General features: G+C 45.1%; 3 protein-coding genes across 18 annotated transcripts in view; 2 read left to right on the plus strand and 1 right to left on the minus strand.

Annotated features, from left to right (window-relative positions):
• The window catches only part of ILKAP (ILK associated serine/threonine phosphatase), a 43,058-nt gene extending 32,559 nt beyond the window's left edge, over nucleotides 1-10,499 (plus strand). For all 4 annotated transcript variants that reach the window (XM_032766881.2, XM_075068680.1, XM_075068678.1 and 1 more), the window contains 3 exons: nucleotides 7,330-7,449; nucleotides 9,559-9,640; nucleotides 10,182-10,499. In XM_032766881.2, the coding sequence (XP_032622772.1) occupies nucleotides 7,330-7,449; nucleotides 9,559-9,640; nucleotides 10,182-10,322 (343 nt within the window). In that variant the 3' untranslated portion in view covers nucleotides 10,323-10,499. The remainder of the gene's footprint in view (nucleotides 1-7,329; nucleotides 7,450-9,558; nucleotides 9,641-10,181) is intronic.
• Nucleotides 1-27,125, plus strand: part of KIF1A (kinesin family member 1A) — a 522,969-nt gene that overhangs the window by 243,300 nt on the left and 252,544 nt on the right. The gene's annotated exons all lie outside the window — the stretch shown is intronic.
• ERFE (erythroferrone) overlaps nucleotides 11,136-27,125 on the minus strand; it is a 28,188-nt gene continuing 12,198 nt past the window's right edge. The window contains exons 4-9 of one of the 2 annotated variants that reach the window (XM_032766887.2): nucleotides 26,682-26,905; nucleotides 24,226-24,334; nucleotides 22,896-22,983; nucleotides 19,453-19,528; nucleotides 15,072-15,200; nucleotides 11,136-11,694 (exon numbers count right to left, since the gene is read on the minus strand). In XM_032766887.2, the coding sequence (XP_032622778.1) occupies nucleotides 15,102-15,200; nucleotides 19,453-19,528; nucleotides 22,896-22,983; nucleotides 24,226-24,334; nucleotides 26,682-26,905 (596 nt within the window). In that variant the 3' untranslated portion in view covers nucleotides 11,136-11,694; nucleotides 15,072-15,101. Of the gene's footprint in view, nucleotides 11,695-12,005; nucleotides 15,201-19,452; nucleotides 19,529-22,895; nucleotides 22,984-24,225; nucleotides 24,335-26,681; nucleotides 26,906-27,125 lie in introns of those variants that run through there. The other variant, XM_032766885.2, reaches the window with a different exon arrangement.

Here is a 27,125-nt window from a genome sequence, read left to right on the forward strand (position 1 = left end):
AGGGGTGGGGCAGCTTGAAGAAATAAGCAACTACCAACTGGAGAATCAGGGCCTAGGCAAAGATGAGGCCATGATTGGAGGAGCAGTGTAAGTGGATTGGCAAAGGGGGGATACAGAGATCAGGATGGAGCAGGTCTCTGCATGGAAAGTCTTTTTTGAAAAGCCAGTTGGGAATTATGAATTAGTTCTAAGTAGGGCTGTCAATTAATTGCAGTTAACTCACTCAATTAACTCAAAAAAATTAATCGCGGTTAATCGCACTGTTAATCAATAGAATACAAATTGAAATTTATTAAACATTTTTAATGTTTTTCTACATTTTCAAATCTATTTCAGTTACAACACAGAATACAAAGTGTACAGTGCTCACTTTATATTTTTTATTACAAATATTTACACTGTAAAAATGATAAACAAAAGAAATAGTATTTTTCAATTCACCTTATACTAGTACACTAGTGCAATCTCTTTGTCGTGAAAGTGAAACTTAAAAATGTTTTTTGTTACATAACTGCACTCAAAGACACAGCAATCTAAAATTTTAAAGCGTATAAGTCCACTCAGTCCTACTTCTTGTTCAGCCAGTCACTAAGAGAAACAAGTTTGTTTACATTTATGGGGGATAGTGCTGCCCACTTCTTAATTACAACGTCACCTGAAAGTGAGAGAAGGCATTCACATGGCACTGTTGTAGCTGGCGTCACAAGATATCTGTACCAGATGCGCTAAAGATTCATATGTGTCTTCGTGCTTTGGCCATCATTCCAGAGGACATGCTTCCATGCTGATGATGCTTGTTAAAATAATGCGTTAATTAAATTTTTTGACTGAATTGCTTGGGGGAGAATTGTCTCCTGCTGTTTTACCCGCATTCTGTGATATATTTAGTGTTGTAGCTGTCTCAAATGATGACCCAGCACATGTTGTTCGTTTTAAGAATACTTTCACTGCAAATTTGACAAAATGCAAAGAAGATACCAATGTGCGATTTCTAAAGGTAGCTACAGCATTTGACCCAAGATTTAAGAATTTGAAGTGCCTTCCAAAATCTGAGAGGGACGAAGTGTGGAGCATGCTTTCAGAAGTCTCAGAAGAGCAACACTGTCTGATGCAGAAACTACAGAACCTGAACCACCAGAAAAGAAAATCAACCTTCTGCTGGCGGCATCTGACTCAGATATGAAAATGAACATGTCAGTCCGCATTGCTTTGGATCATTATTAAGCAGAACCCATCGTCAGCTGGATGCATGTCCTCTGGAATGGTGATTGAAGCATCAAGGGGCCTATGAAACTTTAGCGCATCTTGCAATGCCAGCTACAACGGTGCCATGAGAACATTGTTTTGTTTTTGAATGCAGTCTTTTTTGTACATAATTCTACATTTGTAAGTTCAACTTTCATGATAAAGAGATTGCATTACAGTACTTGTATTAGGGTGAATTGAAAAATACTATTTCTTTTGTCTTTTACAGTGCAAATATTTGTAATAAAAATGAATATAAAGTGAGCACTGTACACTTTGTATTCTGTGTTGCAACTGAAATCAATATAATTGAAAATGTAGAAAACATCCAAAAATATTTAAATAAATTATATTCTATTATTACTTAATAGCGATTCATTTTTTTAATCTATTGATCGCTCTAGTTCTAAGAGGGCTAGAAGGTCAGTAAAGGTGCTGGAAAGAAGGCGTGATGTGGTGGTCTCATTTCTAGGACCCTCCATGGCTTATTCCCAGCCTGTTATTTCATAAATGAGATGTCAGCCTGTACCCTTGTCCGACTGTTGATGTCAGCCTTCATTGCTCTTGGCTGCACCTTCGTGCTTTCTCCCATGTCTTGGGCAAAGCCTCCATTCTGTCCTTCAGATCCTTCCATAAAACTCACCTCTGCCATTGTGTTACCAAAAAAAGTCAGTGGTTAGGCTGCTGGTTTGCTGTGACAGCTGCTTATTATGGTGATCAGAGTCATATGTTACTTTGTACTCCTGTATGATGATTCAGTGTGTTGGCTCTTGTCTTACACTTGGATTATAAATTTTTTAGGGCAGGGACTGTCTTATGTTTGTACAATACTTAGCATAATGGTCTCTAGGCACCACCACAATACAGCTAGTAAATAAAAGATGGGTATAGCACATACATCAGACTTTCTCCATTATCCTGTATCTCTGCCCCAACATGAAGGGACCAACCCTTGTGTTTTGCTAAGGCTGCCAATGAGGGTGAAGATTAATGCTGGTCTGTGGTTTCTATTTGGATACCTGGCCACTGGGAGCTACAGTGACACTGCCAAGGCAGACCACTGAAAAGCCATCTGACAGAGGCTTTCTGCTATTACTGATGGTGCCTTATGTTGAATTATGCCAGGTGCACGGTTAAGGAGGGATTTTCAAAGGTGCTTGTTGATTTCACTGGGAGCAATTAAATCAGCGTTGAGTGCTTTTGAAAAATCCCATGCTCTGGGCATAACTTGATGTATTTAAGCTTTGTTAGATATCCCTAGAGTGTGCGTTTATTGACCTTGCTGGAATTGAATCAGTGACCTGGAAGTGAAAGGCCCATTACCAAATGCCCCCAGGCTCTTGACAGCCTTGAAATGGGAGAGGCACATGGTTCTCTCTCCTTTTTGTGCACATCACTCATGTTTCTGCATGTCACAGCTCCTTTAAAAACAAAATCTGCCTCCAGGGCTTGTCTCCTGCATATCCCTGGCCTGCCAGAAAGCAGATCATCATGTGCAGTTTGAAGAAGTTGCTTGGTACAAACACTGTAATGATACAATGGGTTGTTCTCTCTTGTCACTTTGTGGGAAGAGAGGGTACAGGAAGAGGCATGCTTAGATTTGTGTAATTTCTTAATGCTGCTTCTTTGAGTGCTTGCTCATGTCAATTCCATTCTAGGTGCGTGCATGCCCACATACACAGTCAGAATTTTTTACCTTAGCAGTATCGGGAGGGCCGGCTTTGGCACCCTCTGGAGTGCCGCACTCGTGCGCTGGTATATGAGGAGTCACCAGCCTTATGTCCAGTCAGTTCCTTCTTACTGCCCCTACATTTTGTCAGAGTGACTTCCCCTTGCCTCGGCAAGTGGATAACGGTTTTCCCCAGCACTTATTGTTTGTCTCTCTATATATAGTTGTTTACAGTAGTTAGTAATTAGGTGTTAAGTTATAAGGGTTAGTTTAGTAAGTTAGAGTCTCAGCAGGGATTTTACCCCAGGGTGGGGCATGCCCCAGTCCCCAGGTTTCAAGCCTTGTGGTAGAGGAGATCCCTTGGGAAATGAGGGGGAAAGCGGTCTACTCCAGGATCAGGTACAAAGGAGCCTCAATCTGGTACGTTCCACATGTCACGATCTGGGCCTGTTAATAAACTAAAAGAAATCGACCCTAATACTGGTGCAACGAACAGAGTTCATAGCAGGGTTGGTCCTCGACTCCACACTGGCAAGGTGCTTCCTCCCAGAGGCCCATTTCTGAGCCATGGGAGACCTGATCTTGCATGAGGTCCTGCCTGCTCACCACTGCTTACACATGCCTAAGGTTGTTAGGCCACATGGCAGCCTGTACTCTGTGGTATGTCATGCCCAGCTCCATCTCAGACCCTGCAAGCATGGCTAGTGTCAGTCTACATCTGCAATAGGTACAATCTAGACCGCCAGGTCAGGGTGCCGGACCACATATGGTCATCCCTGGAGTGGTGGTTGGACCCTGGATTGGTGTTGGAGGGAGTTCCATTTGTGTCACCGTCACTGACCCTAGTTTCTGATGCCTTGTGCCTGGGGTGGGGAGCCCACCTGGGCAATCTCAGTACACAAGGTCACTGGTCACGAGATGATCGCTCCCTCCGCATAAACGTCTGAAAGCTCAAAGCAATTCGCTTGGCCAGCCAGGCTTTCGTGCCTCATCTGAGGCGCACGGTGGTCCAGATTCTGATGGACAACACCGCCACAATGTTTTATATCAACAAGCGAGATGGAGCCTGGTCGTCAGCCCTTTGCCAAGAAGCTCTCTGGCTGTGGGACTTCTGTGTGAAGCACGCCATCCATCTCGTGGCAGCGCACCTCCCCGGGGCCAGGAATGTGTTGGCAGATAGCCTCAGCAGGACCTTCTCATCTCGCTACAAGTGGTCACTCCACCCGGAGGTGGGGAACTCCTGCATGGACTTGTTCATGTCCAGATAGAACAGGAAGTGCCACATATTCTGCTTGATTTGGGGGTTGACAGAGGCTCCCTGTCTGCCTTGCTCCCGTGGTTGGGGGCCCTAATGTACGCCTTCCCACCAGTGCCTTTAATCCAGAGTCCTCATGAAGATCAAGCAGGACATGGTGAGGTTAATCCTCATAGTTCTGGCTTGGCCTTTCCAGTACTGATTCGTCACGGTGCTGGATCTCTCAGTGGCCGCTCTGCTGCAGCTGCCACTCTGGCTAGACCTGGTGTCCCAGAACCACGGCAGACTTCTGCACCCAAACCTGGCTGTGCTGCACCTGACGGCTTGGCTGCTGCGTGGTTGAATGCAGAGGAGTCCTTGGCCCGAGTCCAACAGGTCCTATTGGGCAGCAGGAAACCTTCCACCAGGGCAACCTACCTGGCCAAATGAAAAGAGGTTCACATGTTGGGCCTTGGACCAAGGTCTTAGGCCTCACTACAGTCGATCCTGGACTGTTTGGGCCAATCTTCTACATCTCAGGCTACAGGGCTTGTCTCTTTCTTTGATCAAGGTCCACTTAGCTGCTATTTCGGCCTTCCACCCTCTGTTCCAGGGCAGGTGAGTGTTTGCTCACAACATGACAGTCCAGTTTCTAAAAGGTCTGGAGGTCCTATCCTCAGGTCCGTGATCCTGTCCCTCCTCAGGACCTGAATCTCTCACTATCAAGGCTCAAGGGCCCCACTTTCAAGCCATTGGCTTCCTTCCTGTTCCCTTCTTCTGCTTGCATGGAAGGTCTCATTCCTGATGGCAATAACATCAGCCTGTAGGGTCTCTGACTTTAGGGTGCGTACCTTGGAGCTGCCCTATATGGTGTTCCACAAGGACAAGGTTCAGCTGCAGCCACACACAGCCTTCCTGCACAAGGTAGTTTAACAGTTTCATGCCAGCCAGGACATATGAGGTTTTGGAAAGAAAATCAGTAAGTATAAGTCACATGAGGAGCGTGTCACATGAGGAGCTCTGGACGTCAGGAGTATAAGTCACATGAGGAGCTCTGGACGTCAGGAGGGCACTAACTGTTTACACAGAACTAATCCATTCCATAAGTCAATGAAACTATTTGTCATGGTGGCAGACAGGATGGAAGGGCCTTCTTGTGTCCACCCAGAGAATTTCATCAGGGATCACCACTTGCATTTGTTTTTGCTATGAACAGGTGAAAGTGCCCCCACCAGCGATTATAACCACCCATTCAAGCGGAGCACAAGTCTTGGTGGAGGCCTTCCTGGCTCAGGTGCCGATCCAAGATATCTGCAGGGCCACTGCCTGGTCGTCCATCCACCCATTTGTGTCCCATTTCGCGCTTTCCCAGCAGACCCGGGATGTTGTTGGCTTTGGTGGAGCTGTGTTCTAAGCCACACAACCATGAACTCCAAGCCCACCTCCAAGGGTACAGCGTGTGAGTCACCTAGAATAGAATTGACAAGAGCAAGCACTCAGAGGGGAAAAAATGGTTAGCTACCTTTCGTAACTGTTGTTCTTCAACATGTGTTGCTCCTGTCCATTCCACTACCTGCCCTCTTGTCCCTCTGTTGGAGTTGCTGGTAAGAAGGAACTGAGAGAGCGTAGGGCCAGTAGAGCCTTGTATACTGGCGCATGAGCACAATGCTCCAGAGGGTCCCACAGCTAGCCTTATGGATACCACTAAGGCAAAAATGTCTGACAGCTGTGCACATGGGCACGCGCACACTTAGAATGGAATGGATGTGAGCAACATCTCAAAGAACAACGGTTACAAAAGGTAGGTAACCATTTTTCTTCTCTGAAAGCTCATTTTTACCATCCCTATCAACTAGCATTCTTTCCTTGTCCTCTTAATAGGCTGAAGGGATCGGGGTGGAGGATGAGAGCAGGGAAAGTAGAGCCCTGTTTTATAACCAGAAGCAATTTACAGTTAACAAAAAATTGAAAGCTAAACAGCCATTTAAATTAGGATCCATTGATTAGGACTCAGCTTAGTAATAACACTGCTTAAGTTCCTTAAGAAAGTAGCAAGGGTGGCCAATGACTGAGGAGCAATAAAATAGCACTAGAAAACTTGTCCACTCCAGTGTCTTACTGATGCACTAATATTTTTAAAGCAAAAGAATGAAGCCTCCAAAAAGTAGCCCCATCGACACCTTTTGATCTGTAGGTGAGTTAGCAGGATCTTATAATCAGTGGTATCAAAGGCAACAGATAGCTCTAGTTATCTCTGATTGAGAAGAGATCATCACTGATCAGAGCCATAACCACAGTAGAACCCAAACTGGGAGGGGTCAAGGAAGTCAGAGGCATCCAGGGAATGTGTCACAATATTCCCACTCTTAACTGAAAGAGAAAATTAGAGACAAGTCAATAATTTGACAGATTGTCACGGTCAAGCATTTTAATTGGTGGAAAAATAGCCAGGTCCAGGTGCTTCATTTTTTCTGTCTTAGTATAACACTACATATGATGATCCCACTCCATTCTCTTGCCTCCCCCAATGCAGTGGTATTTCCATTCAAAATTATAGTCCTCTTCTGAGTTCATGATGGAAACTCACTTTCATTAGCAAATCACTTGTGGTCCATTCTTAATTCTCACTGTCTTCTGTTAAAAATATCTCCTATGTGTAGCCTCTCCTTTTTGAAGTCAAGGTTGGGATTTTATTAATGCTGACTTAAACAAGCCCTGGTTACACACACTATGCTCAGATCTTATGTTTTTGAATTATGTTTTCCTGCCCTGTTACGCTGAACGCCGCTCAGTTTAGGGCAAGATCAAAGAAAATAAAATGGTTAATCCTACTGATGATTTCTTTCGATCTCTCCCTATCTTCTGTCATTGTTGAAGTTTCTGTGTGGAGTTTGTTCACCCTGAATGCTATGGCTTAAGAAATAGGAGGCATAGGTTGGACTTCATCCTATTTTTAGGCAATGGCAAAACTCCTCCTAATTTAAGTGGGGGCAGGGTTTTACCCATAGTGTCTAAAGAGTAGGCCATCAGGAATAGCTCCTCTGCATTTCAGCCGTAAGCATCTGCTTGAGAACGTGCAGTCAGTTTTCTAGCGAGAGAGGAAGGGATGTGTCCGGTATTGGGAAAGCTGGTGTCCTGCTGAATTATTTTGTCCCAGCTTGGCTTTCTTTTCATCATTCAGGGACGGACGAGTGCTGGGTGTGCTGGAGGTTTCCCGCTCCATTGGGGATGGACAGTACAAGCGCAGTGGTGTCATTTCTGTACCAGATATCAAACGCTGCCAGCTCACACACAATGACAGGTAAAGCATGTCCAAGCAGAGGGTAAAGCAAGGTATGTGTTCAGTGCCATTTCTGTTTAGCAGTTCGTAATTCAGAATCTTCTCAAGTCAGATCAGCAGAGTTATCCAACTACTCCTTATTCTCATCACTGTGATGGCTCTTTTCTTAAATTTGTTTTTTGATAGAGAGTTAATTGAAAGGGTTCATCATGTGTGGAGCAGTGCAAGCATGTGTAGCAATTACAGAATTACAGACTGACACAGCCCCTGCACTAAACAGCTTACCATCTACAGTCATTCAAATGGCAGGGCTGATGCCTCTAATTATTAAGGTTGCCTGACAATTCTTGCTTTTAAGACCCTGTTTTCATTTGCTTGTAAATTTGCCAAATTCTCACCATTTGGACTGAAATGATGCATGCTGGGTGCATGCCTCAGCCTGAACTATCTTGGAACATTTCAGACACAACAGAATGAGGCTAGAGAAAAATACATTATTTTTTGCTTATGTTAAAAATTCTGGCAGATTTTCCCTTGAACTGCTAGCACGCTCATGCTCTGGAGCAGTGACTTGCTATTTGGGGTGGCCTTTGCGTCCGAGATGTACTTTTTGCCATCCCCACGAAGATGTGCCCAAATTCAGCCAAGATGATACAAGCCTTTGAAAAATCATAACTAACACGTGCTCAACAAAGACTTGTTAAAACATCACGGCTAAAATCTCCAAGGATTCTGTCTGCACTAGGCATGCTCCATTCTGGGGCTAGAGCAGACTTCCCTTGCAGTTTTTCACTGTGCCGCTGGGGGTCATGCCAGGGCCAGAGCTGTGCCCTGAAATGGAGAGCAGGGACCCTCTTGTACTCAATGCTCTCCCCTGCTAGTTTCAGGCAGCATGGAGGAGGAAAGTGCCTGATTTAAATGCAGAGGGGACCTGAGACGAAAGGGTTGGGTAGTAGAATGGAACAAGGAGAGGGGACTGACTGGGAAACTGGTGAGAAGACGGGAGGGGAAATGAGAGGAGATACCGGATGAGACAGGGTGGGAATGGGGACTAATTCTGGCTGGGCAAAGACATCAGAGTCAAGTTAGGAAATGCCTGAATTAAGGGTGCTTGTGGGGGCTCTGAGACACTAGATGCTGTAATGTGGGATGCCCTGGTGGTTGTACTGGGGCACCAGCTCTGCTGATACCCCTTATATTCCCTTGCTTTTAGCCACTTTACAGGGGAGAGACATGGAAGAACAGAACTTTGAAGGGAAGAGTGAGTTCCTGCAGGAACAGAAATAACTATATATGGGCAACACACAGTGACTTTGCGTAACAAGTCATTGTATTCATTGTTTGTAGAGCCCCATAGTATGTCCTGACACAGGAACTCTGCTACTGCATCTTTATTATACTTTTGGCATGTTCTCTAGTTTATGTGTAGGGAATATGTAAGGAGTCTAGCCTCGGGGCATCAACTTACTTTCCAGCAGCTGATAGCAGTGCTGTCAAAGGTTATCTGTATTTGGTCAATTTCACAGTCATAGGATTTAAAAATCGTAAATTTCATGATTTGATCTATTAAAATCTGAAATTTCACAGTGTTGTAATTGTAGGGGTCCTGACTCAAAAAGGAGTTGGGTGGGGGGTTGTGGTACTGTTACCCTTATTTGTGTGCTGTTGCTGGTGGCAATGCTGTCTTCAGAGCTGAGTACCTGGAGAGCGGCAGCTGCTGACTGAGAGCACAGCCCTGAAGGCAGCGCCACCACCAGCAGCAGCACAGAAGGATGGCATGGTATGGGATTTCCACCCTTACTTCTGCGCTGCTGGGATGGGTGTGGGTGTGTGTTGCCTTCAGAGCTGGGTGCCTGGCCAACAGCCACTGCTTTCTGGCTGCCCAGCTCTGAGAGCAGTGCAGAAGTGAGGATGGCAATATTGCAGAATCCCCCCTGCAACTCCCTTTTGTGTCAGGACCCCCAATTTGAGAAAAACTGGTCTCCCCTGTGAAGTCTGTGTAGTGTAGGGTAAAAGCACACACAAGACCAGATTTCACGGAGGGAGATCAGATTTCAGTCTCTGGTGCGTTTTTCATGGCGGTGAATTTGGTATAGCCCTACATATTGCCTAACATTGATTCCCTTTCAGGTTCATTATGCTGGCCTGTGATGGCCTCTTCAAGGTCTTCTCACCAGAAGAAGCTGTAAACTTCATCTTGTCCTGCCTGGAGGTGAGGAGAAGGCAGCTCTGGGGTGGACTTGCATGTGCAGCTTCATCAGTGCAGAAGGTGTGAAATACTAGCATGCTAGGAAGGGAAGAGCATAGAAGAGAAATACACTTTTAGGTGGAACCAGTGTGCTCTGGCAGCTTATTGAATGAGAGCTATTCTAAAGTACTGTAGGATTGCCTCATTCTCAAATGATTGCTTATTGCCATTATTTGTCCTGTTTAATCCATCTCTGCTTCATGGGACCATCACCATTTTATTGTCTCCCAGCCCCAGTATGAAGGAGAGCTGCTCCTTAGCCAGTATGAGAGAGCTTTCCTTGCACGTTATTAAATTCCATGTATGAGCAGTCTGGGCTTTTTCCTAGAGCTGGAAGAAACAGAATCCTGAAGAACAGGAGGCTGTTTAGTGTTGCCCATGTGAAGTTGCCATTGGATTGTGCAGCATAAAACTGTAGTCTGCATGATTGCAGAGCAGTGTGAAATGTTTACTTTCAGCAGAACAGGTTTGTATGAGTATTATGGTCAACTTCCTCTTCCAACAGGACAAGAATATCCAAACAAGAGAAGGAAAATCAGCAGCTGACGCTCGATATGAAGCAGCCTGTAACAGGCTGGCCAGCAAAGCAGTGCAGCGAGGTTCTGCGGATAATGTCACTGTAGTGGTGGTCCAGATCGAGCACTGAAGGAAAACATGCAGGGATGCACTCCAGAGCTGCATGTGATGGATTTAAATACAACAACAAAGTGTGTGTGTGTGTGTGTGTGTGTGTGTGAGAGAGAGAGAGAATATGGGGGGCGATGTATGTCTCTCCTCCCTGGATGCTCTTCATTGTAAATAAATAAACAACTTCTTTTTCTAATTGTTTTAGTTCGTATTTTTGTTTGCCGTATTTTATAAATGAATTTCTGTACAGGACAGATTGCATTTCCTGCTACTACAGTTGGGGCTTCATGTGGAAATTCATCATTCAGTTTCAACTGCCTAATAATGAAAATCTAAGCAAATCATCCAACGAAGTAAGTATTCACCCATGAAAGCTTATGCTCTAATACGTCTGTTAGTCCATAAGGTGCCACATGACTTTGTCGCTTTTTACAGATCCAGACTAACATGGCTACCCCTCTGATACTAAGCAAAGCATAACCCTTTACCATAGGTATTGAAACTGTAGTTGCAAGAACGTGCCTTTTTATCATTGTAATTTTGAGCCAGTTAAACATAGCTGTGAGGGGAGGAGACTGCCAAATAGAAATGGACAAAATCTGTAGGGGAAAGAACAACTATCTTGAGGCTTTTAACAGTAATTGCAGTCAAAGGCAAGATCAAAACTAGCAGGGGTGGCAGGTTTGTAGAAATTTTGGTGGTGCCCAGAGCCCGCCCCCTCCCCAAACTCTGCCCCCACCTGCCTAAGGCTCTGGGAGGGAGTTTGGGTCAGGGGAGAAGGTTGGGGTGCAGGCTTTGTAATGGAGTGGGGGTGTAAGGTGGTGAGGGGTGCAGGCTCTGGGCTGCGGGTGGGGTGCAGGCTCTGGGAGGGGGTGAGGAGTGTGGTGCTTACCTGGGGCTCCTAGGCAGGGCAGGCTGGGGGACCTCTGCGTGCTACTCTCCTGGGCACTGCCTTCCTATTGGCCGCAGGAGCGCTTGGGGCGGGACACAGACCCACCCTGCCCAGGGGCTTCAGGGAGGGGCTGGCAGCCACATGTAATGAGCAGAGAGGAAGCTGCTCAGCTCTGCTGTGCTGCTGGTGGTGGAGGGGGCCCTGTCCCATTTTAAATCACCTGGGGGATGCGTGGGGCGAAAGCACCTGGGGACAGAAGTCAGGGCTGAGAGAGAGACCTGGCCTCAAACATTGCTGGAGCTGGGCCCTGGGCCAGGAGTATTCCTGGTTCCCAGACACCACGGGCCTATAGCACTTGCCACGCATGGCAACTGGGTAAGAATCATGAAGTAGCTTCTAATGTTGAGAAACTCAGTTTGAAAACTGCAGTCTTATTCTCATGCTCTCCTTTTCACCCATTCCCCTGTAAAATGGTGGTTCTGAGTAGCTGTTACTCTACCTGCAGAAGCAAGGATTAAATTGCATGAGTTTCCAGTTACCCATTCACACATGGCTAGTCTACCACCCTGGAGCAGTGACTTCATTGTATTTGGTCTAGCTGAGAACGGTCTCTCAGTGTTATTAAACATAGTTATATAATATTAAGAAGGTAGTTGATGGATGCATCTGGTCTGAAATTCAGCCTATGCAAAATGTTTGTCAAGCCCAGTCTGGTGCCTTAGAAGTCAAGGGAAGTTTTGCTCTTGATTTCAGGGGATGTAGGATTGCCCCTTTTAAAATGTGATATCAAGCAAAAATAGTGGAGGTGCTTCCTCAAAAGACACTTACTTTTCTAAAGAGATGAAGAGAAATCCTGGGTGCTAGCAAATCTACTGTCAGAAGCTAAAGGGCAGGTTTAGACTTGCCTCTGGTAATTGTGTAGTGATGTGAACAGGCAGAGGATGCAATTATTTAGGAGCTTGGAAATTAATGGAGGAGGAAGAGGGAAGAAAGCCACAAATGAGAGGAAAAATAACGTTACTGGTAACAGTTCTCAGAACAAAAACTGAACGTGCTCCTACTCCTCCTTTCCCCATCCCCCACTTGTCTCAGCTTATCAAAATAAGGGGGGTGGAGGCAGAGGCAGTTGGAAGATGCCTCTAATGCCAGCTGGGAGTGCGACTGGCATCAGATAGGAGTGGATGGGGCATCTCTAAGCAGGGAAGCTTCAGGCTATCTTTACTGCTTTCAAGATGTGCACTTAAGTGCTTAAATACCTCTGAGGATCTGGAGCTGGGTGAACTTTCTTTTATTCCTTTCTCTTTGCTGCCTCTGTTTTTTGTCTCTCAAGTGTGAGGAGAGAGTCCTTTGTTTCCTCTTCCCATTTTCTCTCCCCACACTTCCCTGTTGTTTTCTTTGGCTGTAGATTCATTTTTCTGTCATCCCTCCCCTTCTCAAACCTCTTTGGTGAAACATTACTGAAAGCACAACTCAAGTCAGTTACATAAATATATTACAGTACCATCCAATAAATATTTTTTTCATAAAATGCTTTATACCATACATTTATCTATATCGCAGAGAGAGGAATGTAGGAGTTTCACAATAGTTGTAGCAAAGAGACAAATTGCAATCTGTTTTTGGAGCACCAGGGCTAACCTTAGCTTTATTGTAGTTAAAGATGGGAGGCCTGCTGACATTTCCAGGGTAGGATAGCCGGGGTGAGCAACTTACTGAGAGAACACCCAAGACAGTTTAGCTATCTTGTCTAGACTTTTTATTTAATGTTTCAACACTTGCTTTAGTGTCTTGCTGTGAAGAATAGGAACCCATTATGATGACATCCTGAACAGAAGTCCATTTTGGACATTCTGCTGCTGAGCAGTGTTACCCCTTTGGGGGGGGGCATGCTGAGTTGTCTTTCACTAAATAGCAATAGGCCAAGTTTATTTTAAGGACACAAGCAGATTGGCTCTGCAAGCTGTACCACGTCCCCTACTCCCACAGACTTCCCAGGGGACTGCTCACCTTGCAGGATCAATGCCTAAGAGTGAACTGCTGTCCTTTTTGGGTGCCTCTTCATTACAAGACTAGCTGTATTTTTCCCTTGTGTTAACATATGTGGTAAAATCCTAATGAAGACAAGGCAGTTAATTTGTATGAAACAGTAAACCTTGGTGGTGTCCTTCAGATCTTACCTTGACCTGCCATGGGGAACCCTGACGTTTGCCTTGATCTGCTGATTTGTGTGAAAGCTACAACATGGTCTGTGTTCACTAGGATTTTGCCACATAGTAAGAACACAACTTCTTTTCCTTGTAAAGAGAAGGGCTTTCAGGCTTGAATTCTCCACAACTTCAGTGGGAGTTCAGCTAGAGTAAAGACTGCAGGAATTTGGTGTGTAAGTTGCTACATACCATAAAAAGCTGAAAGCACCAAATTTTTGAACTTGGGGTTTACGTCCTACTTTGTTACCAGGGCTCCAAAATACTTGTAAAGCTTTTCCAAGACAACGGTTAGGGTATGGCTACATTGCAATGAAAAGCTCACAGCACTGAGTCTCAGAGCCCAGGTCTTTTAACTTGGGCGGTGGGGCTAAAAATTGCAGCAAAGATATTGAGGCTTAGGCTGGAGCCTAGGCTCAGAGACCCTCCCTCATTGTGGGGTCTCAGCATGAATCTGAATGTCTATACTGCAATTTTAAGCCCCACAGCCTGAGCCTTGCCAGCTGCAGCGATGCTGCTGGTCTTTTATTGCAACAGAGAGGTACTTACCATTTTCTAACCAGCAAATTATATGAGCTGGTTTGTAGAGAGCGCTAGTGTTTTATGTAAAGGACAGCATATGTAGCTTTTTCCTGAAAGATTTTGTGAAAGTGCTGCCAACAGCAAATGCCCTAGTCCAAGTTAACTTTGTTTCCTGAAAGGAGAGTTTGCTGTGAAAGCAGTTTCTCCAGCAGGACTGGAAAAGCTTTGTTGGTGGGGAAAAAATAAAATTCAGAGAGAGTTGAGCCCCCCTGTCCTGCTATCATGAAGGTGGAGCTGAGTGTAGTTCTAGGATATCTCACTGAAGTTCTGGCAGGAGTTCAAGAATTAAGTACATGGTACTAAGAAATGAGACTGCATCTTTTTCTTTCCCTGCCTTTGTTATTAATTTAGGGCCCATTCCTGCAGCCCTTATTTATGCACGTAGTCCCACCGGGTTAATTGGAGTTAGACTGCGCTATCGGGACCAAAACCAGGCATAACGGTGAGTATCTCCACCATCCATTGACTGGGCTCTCTGCCATGGGCAGAGAATGGGGTGGTGATGTGAGTACACTGCCTTGGAAGTGGAAAATCGTTGGATAGTAATTCACGTTCTCACTAGTCTGCTGCCTTATCAGGACACTGCTCTGCATTGAAAATTAACTTCCAAGTACCAGTGCCTGCTGATAGCAAACCTTAACTGATAAGCTATGAGAAAGCTAGAGCTATATACATAATCTGGCTTTGGCTGCTGAAAAACTGAACAGCAAAAAACTGTCAAAGTGCTTCTTCAAATCACCTTTTCCTAAGCATTTGTGCTTGATTGGGGGGAGGGATTCCTTTATAAAAGTTGGTCTGGTTTTAGAAGTCAGCCATATTATAATTGTCCATGTAAAATGAGCTTCAAAATCTGGCCATAAATTAAATTAAAGGGGGATGGATTTAGTGAGTCCTCCTTTTTTCATGCTTCCAATTTTCTTTTTGGCTCTCCATCTTTGGACGCTTGAGATCTTGTGCAAAGTATGGTGACTGGTGGCTGCACAAGCAGAATTTGTAGAGACTGCTGCTCCTGACCTCACTATGCTTTGCTCCCTGAGCTTGGGTGGGAGGGAATTAAGGTGGTTCTTGCGAAGAGACCAATTCAGCTTACAGCATTTAAGGGTAGATGGTTTGAGACCATTCACACCCCCAGAAGAACAGCACTGAAATCCGAGCCACTTCGAACAGTGAGGGATGATCCAGTGGCATTATCTACAAAAACTGAGGCATACTGGCCAGCCTGAAAGGAAGAAATGAGAGTGACAGTGAAAATAGTCCCAGGTTGCCATAATCAGCACATAGAGGAGCGTGTCATGTAAATGCAGCAGATCTATAGAGCAATAACTAGCTATGTAGGTTGTGATGCACTACTTACAGCTGTCATGTTTTACACTTAAAGCAGAACATGGGGCAGTTTGTGTCCCTTGTTCCAGCCCCTCCGGCTATGGTCATGCTGCACCACTAACTCGAGTGTTGGAACCCAGACTGGAGGGGACTCAGTGTTTCCAAGCTCATGCTTGAGTGTTCCCACACATAGACTCATAGGTCAGAAGGGACCAATATGATCATCTAGTCTGACCTCCTGCACAAGGCAGGCCACAAAACCCTACCCATACACATTTATAACAACCCCGAACCCATGACTGAGTTATTGAAATCGGCAAAGGATTGAGATTTGAAGACTCAAGCTGCAGGGAATCCACCAAGCAAGTGACCCCATGCCCCAACGTTGCAGAGGAAGGCGAAAAAAACCTCCAGGGCCTCTGCCAAAATTACCGCCCTGAGGAAAATACTTCCGACCCCAAATATGGCCGATCAGCTAAACCCTGGAGCATGTGGGAAAAGACTCACCAGCCAGCACCAAGAAAGAATTCTCTGAGTAACTCAGTTCCCCATCCCATCCAACATCCCTCACAACCATCGAGCAGACTTATCTGCCGATATCCAAAATCAATTCCCAAATTAAACTATCCATCAATAAATCCCCCTCCCCCCAATAATACTTATCAACTTAGTCTTTAAAGCAATAAGTCTTTTGCCCCCACACTCACATGGAAGGCCATTCCAAACTTCACTCCCCTAAAGGGTTGAAACCTTCGCTAATTTCAAGTCTAAACTTCCTAATATCCATTTGTAGCCCATTCGTCCTGTGCCTACATTATACTAAACTTAATAATGCATCTCACCCCTAACGTTAATCCCCTGTATATTTATATAGATCAAAGCAACCCCCGGAGCCTTCTTTTGGCCAGGCTGAACAAGCAACTCGTTGAAGTCTCCTTCATAAGCGATTCCATTCTCGGATCATCCTAGTAGCCCGTCTCTTGAACCTGTTCCAGTTGAATTCATCCTTCTTAAACATGGACACCAGAACTGCACACAATATCCAGGTGGGGTCTCACCAGCGCGTATAAACGGCACAACACCTCCTTCTCCCTTGCTGGAATAACCTCGCGCGGATGCATCACACGGCATTTTGCTTTTTTAACAGCCAATATCACATTGGCGGCTCATAGTCATCCTGACTATCAACCAATACCGCAAGGGTCCTCTCGCTCCCTCACTTTTCCAAACTGATACTCCCCACGTATATCTTAAAATTCTTAGTATAATCCCTAAAGTGCATGACCTTGCACTTTTCACACTATTATTTTCATCCTATTACTATTACTCCAGTGACAGGTGGTCCAGATCTTCCCTGAATAGTATCCGGCCTCTCTCCGTTTAGCAATACCCCCCAGCTTCGTGTCATCAAGCAAACTTTATTAACACATCCCCGCCTTTTGTAACCCAAGGTCAGTAATAAATAGGTTAAATAAGAAAATCGTCCCAAAACCGAATCCTTGAGGGACTCCGCTAGTAACCTCCCTTCCAGCCTGACAGCTTCACCCTTGGAGTACGACCCGCTCAGTCTTCCCCTTTAACCAGTGTCCCTAAACCACCTTACAAATTTCACAGTCATACCCAATCTTTTCATTAACTAACAGTTCCCATGCGGAACCGGTAAAAACGCCTTACTCTGAAAATCGAGATAAATTAGATCCTACCGCATTTCCTTTTGTCTAAGTAATACCGTCACATTCTCAAAGAAGGAAGAATAGGTTGGTTTGGCACCATCTGCTTAAGTAAATCCAGTTGCAACTCGTCCCAATTACATGTGACCTCAATGTCCTTAATACTATTCCCCTTTAAAATTTTCCAGACCTACCCACACGACAGATCGTCAAGCTAACAGGCCATAATTACCCGGATCACTTTTATACCCTTCTTAAAAATAGGAAACTACGTAGCAATTCTCCATCTAAACGCACACCCCGATTATACCGGATTGTTTAAAATTCTCGCTAACGGCTCGCAATTTCCACCCGCCAGTTCCTTTAATATCCTCTCGGGTGAGATGTCCGGTCCTCCGATTTGTCCCATTAAGCTGTCCAAGTTTGGCCTCTACTCAATGCGGTAATCCCCATATCCCATTCCCGTTGTCATCCCCAGATCGTCCCTAAACTTCTCATAGTCTTATTAAAGACCTGAGGCAAAGTACATTAGATATTGGCATGCCAGGTATCCTTAACCCTCAGCTCACATCCTTCAGTGTAATAAGCGGCCCCCACTTCCTTCTTTCTTTTGTTTCTTCTTATTTATGTGGCTGAGCAACCTTTTACTATTGGTTTTGATCCCTTCACAAGGTCCAGTTCTACCGCGCTTTTAGCCTTCCTCACTTTATCTCTACACGTTCTGACCTCACTAAGGTAGCTTCCCTTGCTAATCCCGCCTTTCTTCCACTCCCTGTAAGCTTGGGTTTAGAAATGCTGGACTCATAGCTATGCTAACAGTCATACTGCCAATGCAGACCTTCTTAATGGGTCTGGGGCATGACCTGTATCCATAGTGCAAAATTACAGGGCTTAGACCTGAGACACAGTGGGACTTGGCCTGATCCGCTCTCTAGCAAGGTCATAGAACCTGGGTCAGATTGTGTGTGGGCTTGGGCTCAAGCCTGAGTCAGAGCCTGGACTTACTGTGCAGTGTTTATACCCTATATAGCATACTAGCTGCATCAAGGGCACTGTAAAAAGCCTGGAAGAGGAGGAAGAATTCCCCCACCACAGACAAAGTAGGCCCTGCCCTAGAGAATGCCATGGCTGAGTGGGCAGGGCTGCCATGTGGAATGCTAAGCCTGTTCTGCAGTGCTGCAGCCAGTACAGGCTGCTACAAGCCAATAGCACATGCTGGTTTGGGTCAGGGATCAACCAATCTCCAAAACAGGATGGTTCCGAATTATCTACCAGAATGTTACTAAGCGGGAAATGCCAACGTTAAGGTTATAATGAGGACTGTGCTGTTTTGCATATCCTATGTATTTTGTATACTCTCCAGCCTCACTTGAGCAATGCACTGAAGCCTGCTGTCAGACAGATGAGTAGTCCCACTGAAATGTAGAAACTTACTTTTGCTGCTTTGCTAAACTAGCCCTTCTCCTTTTCAAAGCCAAACCCTTTGGGCTGAGACCAAACATCTGAATGTGACTGATCTGTATCACTCCGTTGGGAAACTCTAAAATAGTGCAATGCAAAAGCTCTACCCTTTAGTAATGGGTGGGAGTTGGTCTATCAGTGCTATGGTGCATTATCTCTTTAGATGCCTTAGGCAGCTGGCTTCCCCATTGTCCTGCACCTCATGCAGGCATTTACCCAATCAAAATAGTAGCATTTTACATGCACTTTAGAGAGGTGGTAATGACCACACAAGCTGCCAGGTGGGGAGCAACAGGACTACAGTATATAGTACCAGAGTAGTTGGCTGGTTCTATGGCTATAAGCCACTGACTGTAGGCAAGGATGCCGTAAAGACTAAACCTTGCAGTACTGTGGCAGATCACTGGAGGGACTCAGGTTTACATCCTCAAAGATCTTTAGGTGCTTAATCCTGTTTAAATCAGATACCTTTGAGGTTCTGGGTCTCAGCCCCCAGAGAGATAGAAGGCTGATCATGCCAGTGTTATTGAGGCTGGTTTTGAAAAATGATGCAGAGTCAGACTGAGGAATGAACTTCCTGCCCAACTGCAGAGGAAAGCCAGCACAGCAGCACGTGCCTGTCATCTTCACTAGTTGGTTCCAGTAGCACCCACAATGCAGGGCGCTTTCTGTAGAAAAGGACATGGCCTCCTGCACTGAAGAGCTTGTAAACCACAGTGACTTCCTGCTGCACTTGGGAATGGGTGTGCTCAATTAGGGCATGTCTGCAACGTAATCAGAGGTGTGATTATAGATGGGGTAGGTATACTCCTGTTTGCTTTGAGCTAGCTAGCATGCTGAAAATAGCATGGACTTCAATGTGGGCTGTACAAAGCTGCTTGGTCCCTGGGGGTAGAGTTATTGTTGTGAAAAGTTAGCTGCCCAGTTGTGCTGCATTCTCATGTCAATAGCACACTGCACAAGGTGGGTCTGCCCATAAGGAACACCCCTTGGCCTCATTAGTTTGCCCATGTTTACCTGTAAGTACAAGACTCCACTGACTGAGATGGTGAAAAGTTCACTGCTGTCCAAACCAGCCACCGTCTCCAGAGAACTGAGGACAAGAAATAGCAATGTCAGCACTGAGGTGACCTGCGTGATCCGTGTACAACCTAGAATTCACCTACTAGCCAGTTATCTACAGTAATAGAGTGTGATTGTCTCCCCCATCCCTGGTTCCAGATGTTAGAGAAGGGAGGACTGCACCATGCCCTAGCAAACTTGTCCCCTCACTGCAAAGCTGCTCATCACCCTCTGTATCATTATTTACATTTAATTCTATATTCTGTTTAAAAAACCAAACCAAGTATAGTCCTCAAGAACGGTTCCAGGGGTAGCCTGGTGCCTGACAGCCTCTTGCCCCGGAGTAGGTGCAGCATGGTCAGAGGCTCAGTAGGCCTTCTCATGCCCCCATGTTGATATATTTATCCCAGCTGTGTTCTGGGGGGTTCATCCCATCCATCAATTTATTATGCAAACTAAGGGGCTGGCTAGCACACCTAGTGATTTTCCCCACTAGGACTGGCTCACAGAGGGTCATAGAGTTTATGGCTGTAAGGGACCAGTAGATCACCCCCTCTGACCTGTATATTACTGCTCCCCTCCATCATCCACACACTCAACCCAACAACAGACATTAGAAAAAAGTATTACAGCCCCCAGGCGACTCAAGATGTGCCACAGGAATAAACTAGGAGGGCCCAAGGTGCACCAGTGCTCACAGCCCCTGCAATGGCAGGGAAATGATTGTGAGATAGCTCCAGATAATCCTGGATAGTCACCTGCCACACGCTGCAGGGGAAGGTGAAAAAGCCCCAACTCACTGCTAATATGACCTGGGAGAAAATTCCTTCCTTACCCCATGTATGGCCATCTAGTCTACCCTGGTTGTGACTGGAAGCCCTTACAATCAGATGGCAATAGGATCACACGCATATGAAATGAGTCATATGAGTTGGGATGATTTAGTGGGGTTGGTCCTGATTTGAGCAGGGGGTTGGACTAGATGACCTTCTGAGGTCTCTTCCAACCCTAATCTTCTATGATTCTGATTCCTTAGTGGCCAGCACAAGCCAGCCATTAAAGTTAGCATTTATGCTGGCAGTGTCAGCAGGTGGTCAGCGATGGAAGGGGTATAGCACCTGACCTACCTTTCTAACTGAGAGGGTGTCACTCCAGAACACTGTAAGTATTTTATTTTCTACCTAACAAAGTGACACATAATTAAAATCCCATTTCAGTAGAAGTTATGCTGGCAAAGACACTTAGGATACATGCGTAATAACATGGAGAGCTATATATAGGGAGAATGGATGAGGTTTTTCCAACCTAATGGGTTTTAGACAGTCAAACCCCCTAGGGAGCTTTGAAAATCTTAGTCCACATGCATGCTACTAGCCAAACTCGATGCATGGGTTCTGTATGTATATGCCTCAGATGGTAATGACAGATGCCCGTGCCTCTTCTGGCATGATCCTTACTAAAATTGGCCACCTTTACAGTGTACCTTGTGGAGATGAGATTTGTTTATACAGAGGCGAGAGATTTGGGGCTTTGCACTTTTTCTGGATAACAACCCAGCGTTCTAGCTGAGACCAGCATATGGAATTTAATTTGGTCCCATGCATGGATCAGCTCTGTGATCAGCTGATATTAGCCAGGAGGGGTTGACAACATTTCCAAATAACTAAATGTCACAACTCTGCAGGACCATTGTTTCCCTTGATTTGTGGTACTGGTTTGTGAGCAGTACCTGGCACAGAGTGTGCGCTGTGTGGAAATATTTTTGCTCTTTGTCACAAAGCTATAGTGACGATACTCCATCACTCTCATGCTGACTTCCAGACACACAGGGCCTGCTATAAACTACGCATCTAGGGACCAAAGTCAGATGTGGTCTAAGTTGCACATTGGTAAGATGCATGTAAGTGAAAGGGAATCTAAGGCCTGGTCTACACTAGGAACTTAGGTTGGTATAACTAAGGCTATGTCTACACTGCCACTTTCAGCGCTAAAACTTTTGTCATTCAGGGGTGTGAAAAAACACACCCGAGCAACAAAAGTTTTAGTGCTGAAAAGCACCAGTGTAGACAGCACAGCTCTCAGCGATAAAGCTACCACCGCTTGTTTGAGGGTTTTTTTTTTATTGCCGTGAAAGCTCTCCCCCAGTGATAAAGTGTGACTACACTGTCTATGCAGCGCTGTGACGTGGGCAGTGTAGACATACCCTAAGTTGTTTGGGAGTGTGAAAAAATTCACACTCCCCTGAGCAGTCCAGTTAAACTAACCTAACTCCTGGTGTATACAGCGCTAAGTCAATGGGAGAATTCTCCTGTTGACATAGCTACTGCCTCGCAGAAAGGTGGAGTACCTGCACTGACAGGAGAAACCACTTTAAAAGTTAATTCAGATTAACCTTCCTAAGAGTCCCCATGTAGACAATCCCACAGGCGCCGCTATTAATTTGGCCCATAGAGCATGGGTGTGATTAGAGCTGGCTGAAATTGGCATTTCATTCCACAGGCAATTCTGATTTTTTTTTTTTTTTAAATACATTCATTCTGAAATAGAACAAAATGCTAAAATTTCAAAATGTCCTGTGGAATGAAAATTTAAAAAAAAAATTCCATTCCTAACTATTGAAACATTTCATTTTGAGAATGTCCATTCACTTTGCTTTGATATTTATATGATATTAAAATATTAAATATATGTAAATGAACATTTGACATACTATAAAAATAAAATCAGAAAATTGAAGTCATTTCAACTTTTTCACTTCAAGCATGTCATTGAAATTGACACATTCCAGTGAAACATTTGGATTTTGATGAAACTGCACTTTTTTGGTGGAAAACTGTTCCACTGACATTTTTTTAACAAGTGGTAGCTGTGATGATACTGTTAGATCCAGTTACAGGCCCCAGCCCAGTGCAGTGCTCAGTGCAGTTCAGGACTGGGGCACATAAAGGAGATACAAAGGTGATATTATGTCACCTGATCTGGGGGCCAAGTTAGTTGCTAGTCTAAGTTAGATCAGCCTTAAGGCTGCTCTAGTTTAAACTCAGCTGTCAATGGGCCCCAGAAGCTATTCAGGCAACTAGGAATCAGCAGGGTGCAGGGATACCCCAGACAGGCTCTCTTTCTCCCAGCCAGATCCCCTACTCCGAGAGATGAGAAAGGGGATGGTATGGAAGCAGCTACAGAGGTTCCAGGCCACCCTGGGATTTCCCCTGCATAGGAAATCCTCCATCGGCTCCCAATAGCCACAGTGGTGCCATGATCTGTGTGCCCTAGGCATTGTGGGCCCCTCCTTTTTGTGCACTCACCTTCTGGGATAAGAAAGAGAAAAAAAGTTTTTACATTTAAAAAAAGTCTGGCTGTGCTAGCAGGGAGGGCATGTCTCTACCAGGCACACTCACATGTTATGTTGACACAGAGACTGGACGCAGATCAGTACCCGCAGGCGATCTCTGGCACGCTGTTGCCCTTTCTTCTGTTCTCCATGAACTATAAACACAGAAGAGCTAATGAGACAGGGATGAGATGTTCTCCCCTTCTGAACAGAACCCCCTGTAAAGGCCTTAGGCCTCAGCCCCCCAGGGAAGCCAGACATGCCCACACAGCTGGCCAGCCAGAATGGTCCGATTGAATAGCTGGGTCTGGGCCTCAGCTGGTGTAAATTAGTGTAGCCAAATGATCGTCAGTGGAACTACATCAAGTCATACCCACAGTATGTTGACTCCAGTAGAAATATGCTGATTTATACCAGCAGAGGATCTGGCACAGTAACTTCAATGGAGCTACACTTATTTATGCCACTAAGGTTTCTGTCCCAGAGAGTCCTGGAGGATGACTATGGAGGAGTATAAAAATATTGCTTGAGCACGCAGGGTGTAATCAGGAAGGCCAAAGCACAATTGGAGTTGCAGCAAGGGATGTGAAGAATAACAAGATGAGTTTCTACAGGTATGCTAGCAACAAGAAGAAGGTTAGGGAAAGTGTGGGACCCTTACTGAATGGGGGAGGCAGTCTAGTGACAGATGATGTGGAAAAAGCTGAAGTATTCAATGCTTTTTTTGCCTCAAGTCTTCACAGACAAGGTCAGCTCCCAGACTGCTGCACTGGGCAGCACAGTATGGGGAGGAGCTGAGCAGTCCTCACTGGTGAAAGAACAGGTTAAGGACTATTTAGAAAAGCTGGACATACAGAAAGGATTTGGACAAATTGGAGAGAGTCCAGCGGAGGGCAACAAAGATGATTAGGGGGCTGGGGCACATGACTTATGAGGAGAGACTGAGGGAACTGGGCTTATTTAGTCTTCAGAAGAGAAGAGTGAGGGGGGATTTGATAGCAGCCTTCAACCATCTGAAGGGGGGTTCCAAAGAGGATGGAGCTAGACTGTTCTCAGTGGTGGCAGAAGACAGAACAAGCAGTAATGGTCTCAAGTTGCAGTAGGGATGGTCTAGGTTGGATATTAGGAAACACTGTTTCACTAGGAGGGTGGTGAAGCACTAGAATAGGTTACCTATGGAAGTGGTGGAATCTCCATCCTTAGAGGTTTTTAATGCCCAGCTTGGCAAAACCCTGGTTGGGATGATTTAGTTGGGACAGGTCCTTCTTTGAGCAGAGGGTTGGACTTGATGACCTCCTGAGGTGTCTTCCAACCCTGATATTCTATGATTCTATGATTCAACAGAATCGCCATGCTGTGGAGGCTAGCTCCATGTGCCAGGATGCAGGAAAGCTTACCGATGTGCAAGGTGGCGGTGAAGGTGTAATACCCTGCAACAGGTGCTGTGTATTGGCCGCTGGTCAGGTTCAGCCCCAGGCCTCGATGGAACACCCCCTCTTTCTGAGGCTAGTAACAAAGAGAAAGGCAAGACTGTGCACACTGTGAGACACCATCCCAACTCTATATATTGCATTAGGAGATGGGCGCTGCCGCTCAGCTAGCAGCGTCCTCTCAGGAAACAGACATGCACTGTGTTTGCAGTGCAAGCAGAGGGTGATTGCACCACACAGAGTATAACTGTATCTACACCAGGCCTCTTACTGCCATAGTTATTCCATAAAAAAGTACAGACCAGGCCTAACAACGTATTTGAAAATTTGTCTTGTTTTCTAGTTGTTCACAGATTATCTGATGTTTGACCATGATTGTTTTCAGATGTGTTTGTTACTCAGAATTATTCATCAAATAATACCTGAAAGCAAATTTTGATAAGTAAATTAAAAAGGGAGGATGGTTGGTGAAGGACTTTGGAAAGCTCAGAGTTAGGGTTGCCAGGTGTCCAGTTTTTGACCGGAAAGTCTGGTTGAAAGGGGACCTGTACAGTGTCCAGTTACATGTATTGATGACAACAAAAGTCCAGTTACCACAGGTGGGGGGGCCAAGGGAGTAGGCACTGGGTCATCAACCCACACCACCCCCTGCTCAGCTGGGGCCGTCTCCTACCTGCATTTCATGGGCAGGCAGGCTCCCATCCTAGCCCCCAAGTAGAGAGTGCCCAGCTGTGTTTGGGGGGTGGGGGGAAGGAATCAAGGAAGGGAAAGGGAGGAGAGTACTGAGTGATAGGAGTGGGGGCCTCGGGGAAGAGGTGGAGCAGGGGCTGGGTCTCAGGGGAAGAGGTGGAGGGAGGAAGTTCCAGCTTTCCTTCTGTAGTGTCTGGTTTTCAGACATTAGAAATTTGGCAACCCCCCTACTCAGAGTCCAATTCCTAGTTCTGCTACAAACGACTTATGTGGCTGTGGGCAAGCTGCATAATCTCTCTTTGCCTCTGTTCCTTATCTGGAAAATGGGGATAATAGTACTCCTTTAATCTTGTCTGTATAGGTTGTAAATTCTTCAGGACAGGTAATTCTGGGTTGTAGTGACACTATGAGGAGAAATCGTGGGGAAAAAATGCATGATTCTTAACTGTATGTGTGGTATATGGCATCATTACAGAGCAGAGTTTTTAAGGTTGTTCTGAGTGTCTTAACTGCATTTACAGGTCTTAATAAACAGTAGAACATCAGAGTTATGAACATCAGAATTACAAATTGACTGGTCAACCACACGGCTCATTTGGAACCAGACGTACACAATCAGGCAGCAGGAGAGACCAACATAAAAGCAAATACAGTACAGGACTGTGTTAAACACAAACTACTTCAAAAAAACGGGAAAGGTCTGACAAGATTAAAAAAATGATTTGACAAGGTAAGGAAACTGTTTCTGTGCTTGTTTCATTAAATTAAGATGGTTAAAAGCAGTATTTTTCTTCTGCATGGGAAAGTTTCAAAGCTGTATTAAGTCAATGTTTCAGTTGTAAACTTTTGAAAGAACTGTAATGTTTTGTTCAGAGTTATGAACAACCTCCATTCCCGAGGTGTTCATAACTCTGAGGTTCTACTGTATCTAGATTTCATGTCTGTTTAACCTTAACTCTGAATTTCCTGGTCTGTAATGCTTGTTTTGGGGCTAAAAATAGCATCCCTTGAATATTTTTGTATCGTAAATTACTGATGTGTACTCAGCCTTAGCTCCATTGGTACAGAAAAGTTTGTCTAGGGATGTTAATTGGCCTGCAATTGGCTAAGAGGCTCAAAGGAAGTAACCTCCTTTCCCTCACCCCAGCACACACACACCTATAGTATGGCACAAATGGCAAGGTGCATTTGGGAGGTTAGGACCTGATCCAACGCTCACTGAAGTCAATGGGAATCTCCTCATAGACTCCCATGGGAGTTGGATTGAAGTTATATTCACCTTCCTCAGAGAGATCAGATGCTGGGAATATAGCTCTGAGAATAATGGATTTTTATTAATTCACTGGCAATTCTGAAAAATTGGGGAAAAAAAGATGCAATTTCAGGCTGAACCAAAAATGAAATGTTTCAGCAAATCAAAAAGTAGAAAAAAATTGTTTCAGGTCAAACGAAATATTTCATTTAGGCAAAATTGAAATGTTTCATTTTGATTCCAGCCTTTCAAAAACATTTTTGGTTGGGTTTTTAAAATAAAATTAAAGAAAATTTTGAAACAAAAAGGTTTTTTAAGCCAAAAATTTGAAACGTTTCATTTAGAAAAATGTCAATTTTTGGACTGTTTGTTTTTTGACCAAAACAATTTGGTGAAACCAACACAAATTTGGGAAATGTGTCAGTGTTGCTGAATCTGCATTTTTGCCAGTCCAGCATGGCAAACTCCCTCCCCCACTCACTATGTAATAGATCTGAAGCTCTTGCAGGGATCTTCGTTCAATGGAAATGTTTCTCCGTATTCGGCAGTGGAAGGCTGCCTCCACTCGATGCTGTGGCTTAGTCTTTGCCAACGGACCAGCAACAAGTGCCAAGATGTCATCATCTCCTCTCTCCTCCTCTTCCTCACCTTCCTGGCAACCTTCACAGGCCTTCAGGCTCATCCTCTCCCGCTCCTTTACCACCTCTGAGAGAATGCCCCCCAGAGAACCAGTTTTAGGAGTCACCGATGTACAAAGGGTTTTCACAAATGACTGCTCCCATTGGAGCTAATGGTAAAATGCCCCTTGATGTCAATGGAAGCAGGATAGACACTGATGTGAATTCAAGTCAAAGCCCAGCAAGCTAGCACCATCATGTGAGACTGAATTCCAGTCATCCCTGCTTTCATGTGCTTGATCCAGGCA

This window comes from Chelonoidis abingdonii, chromosome 8 (genome assembly GCF_003597395.2).
Source record: "Chelonoidis abingdonii isolate Lonesome George chromosome 8, CheloAbing_2.0, whole genome shotgun sequence".
In the NCBI taxonomy this organism is placed as follows: domain Eukaryota; kingdom Metazoa; phylum Chordata; order Testudines; family Testudinidae; genus Chelonoidis; species Chelonoidis abingdonii.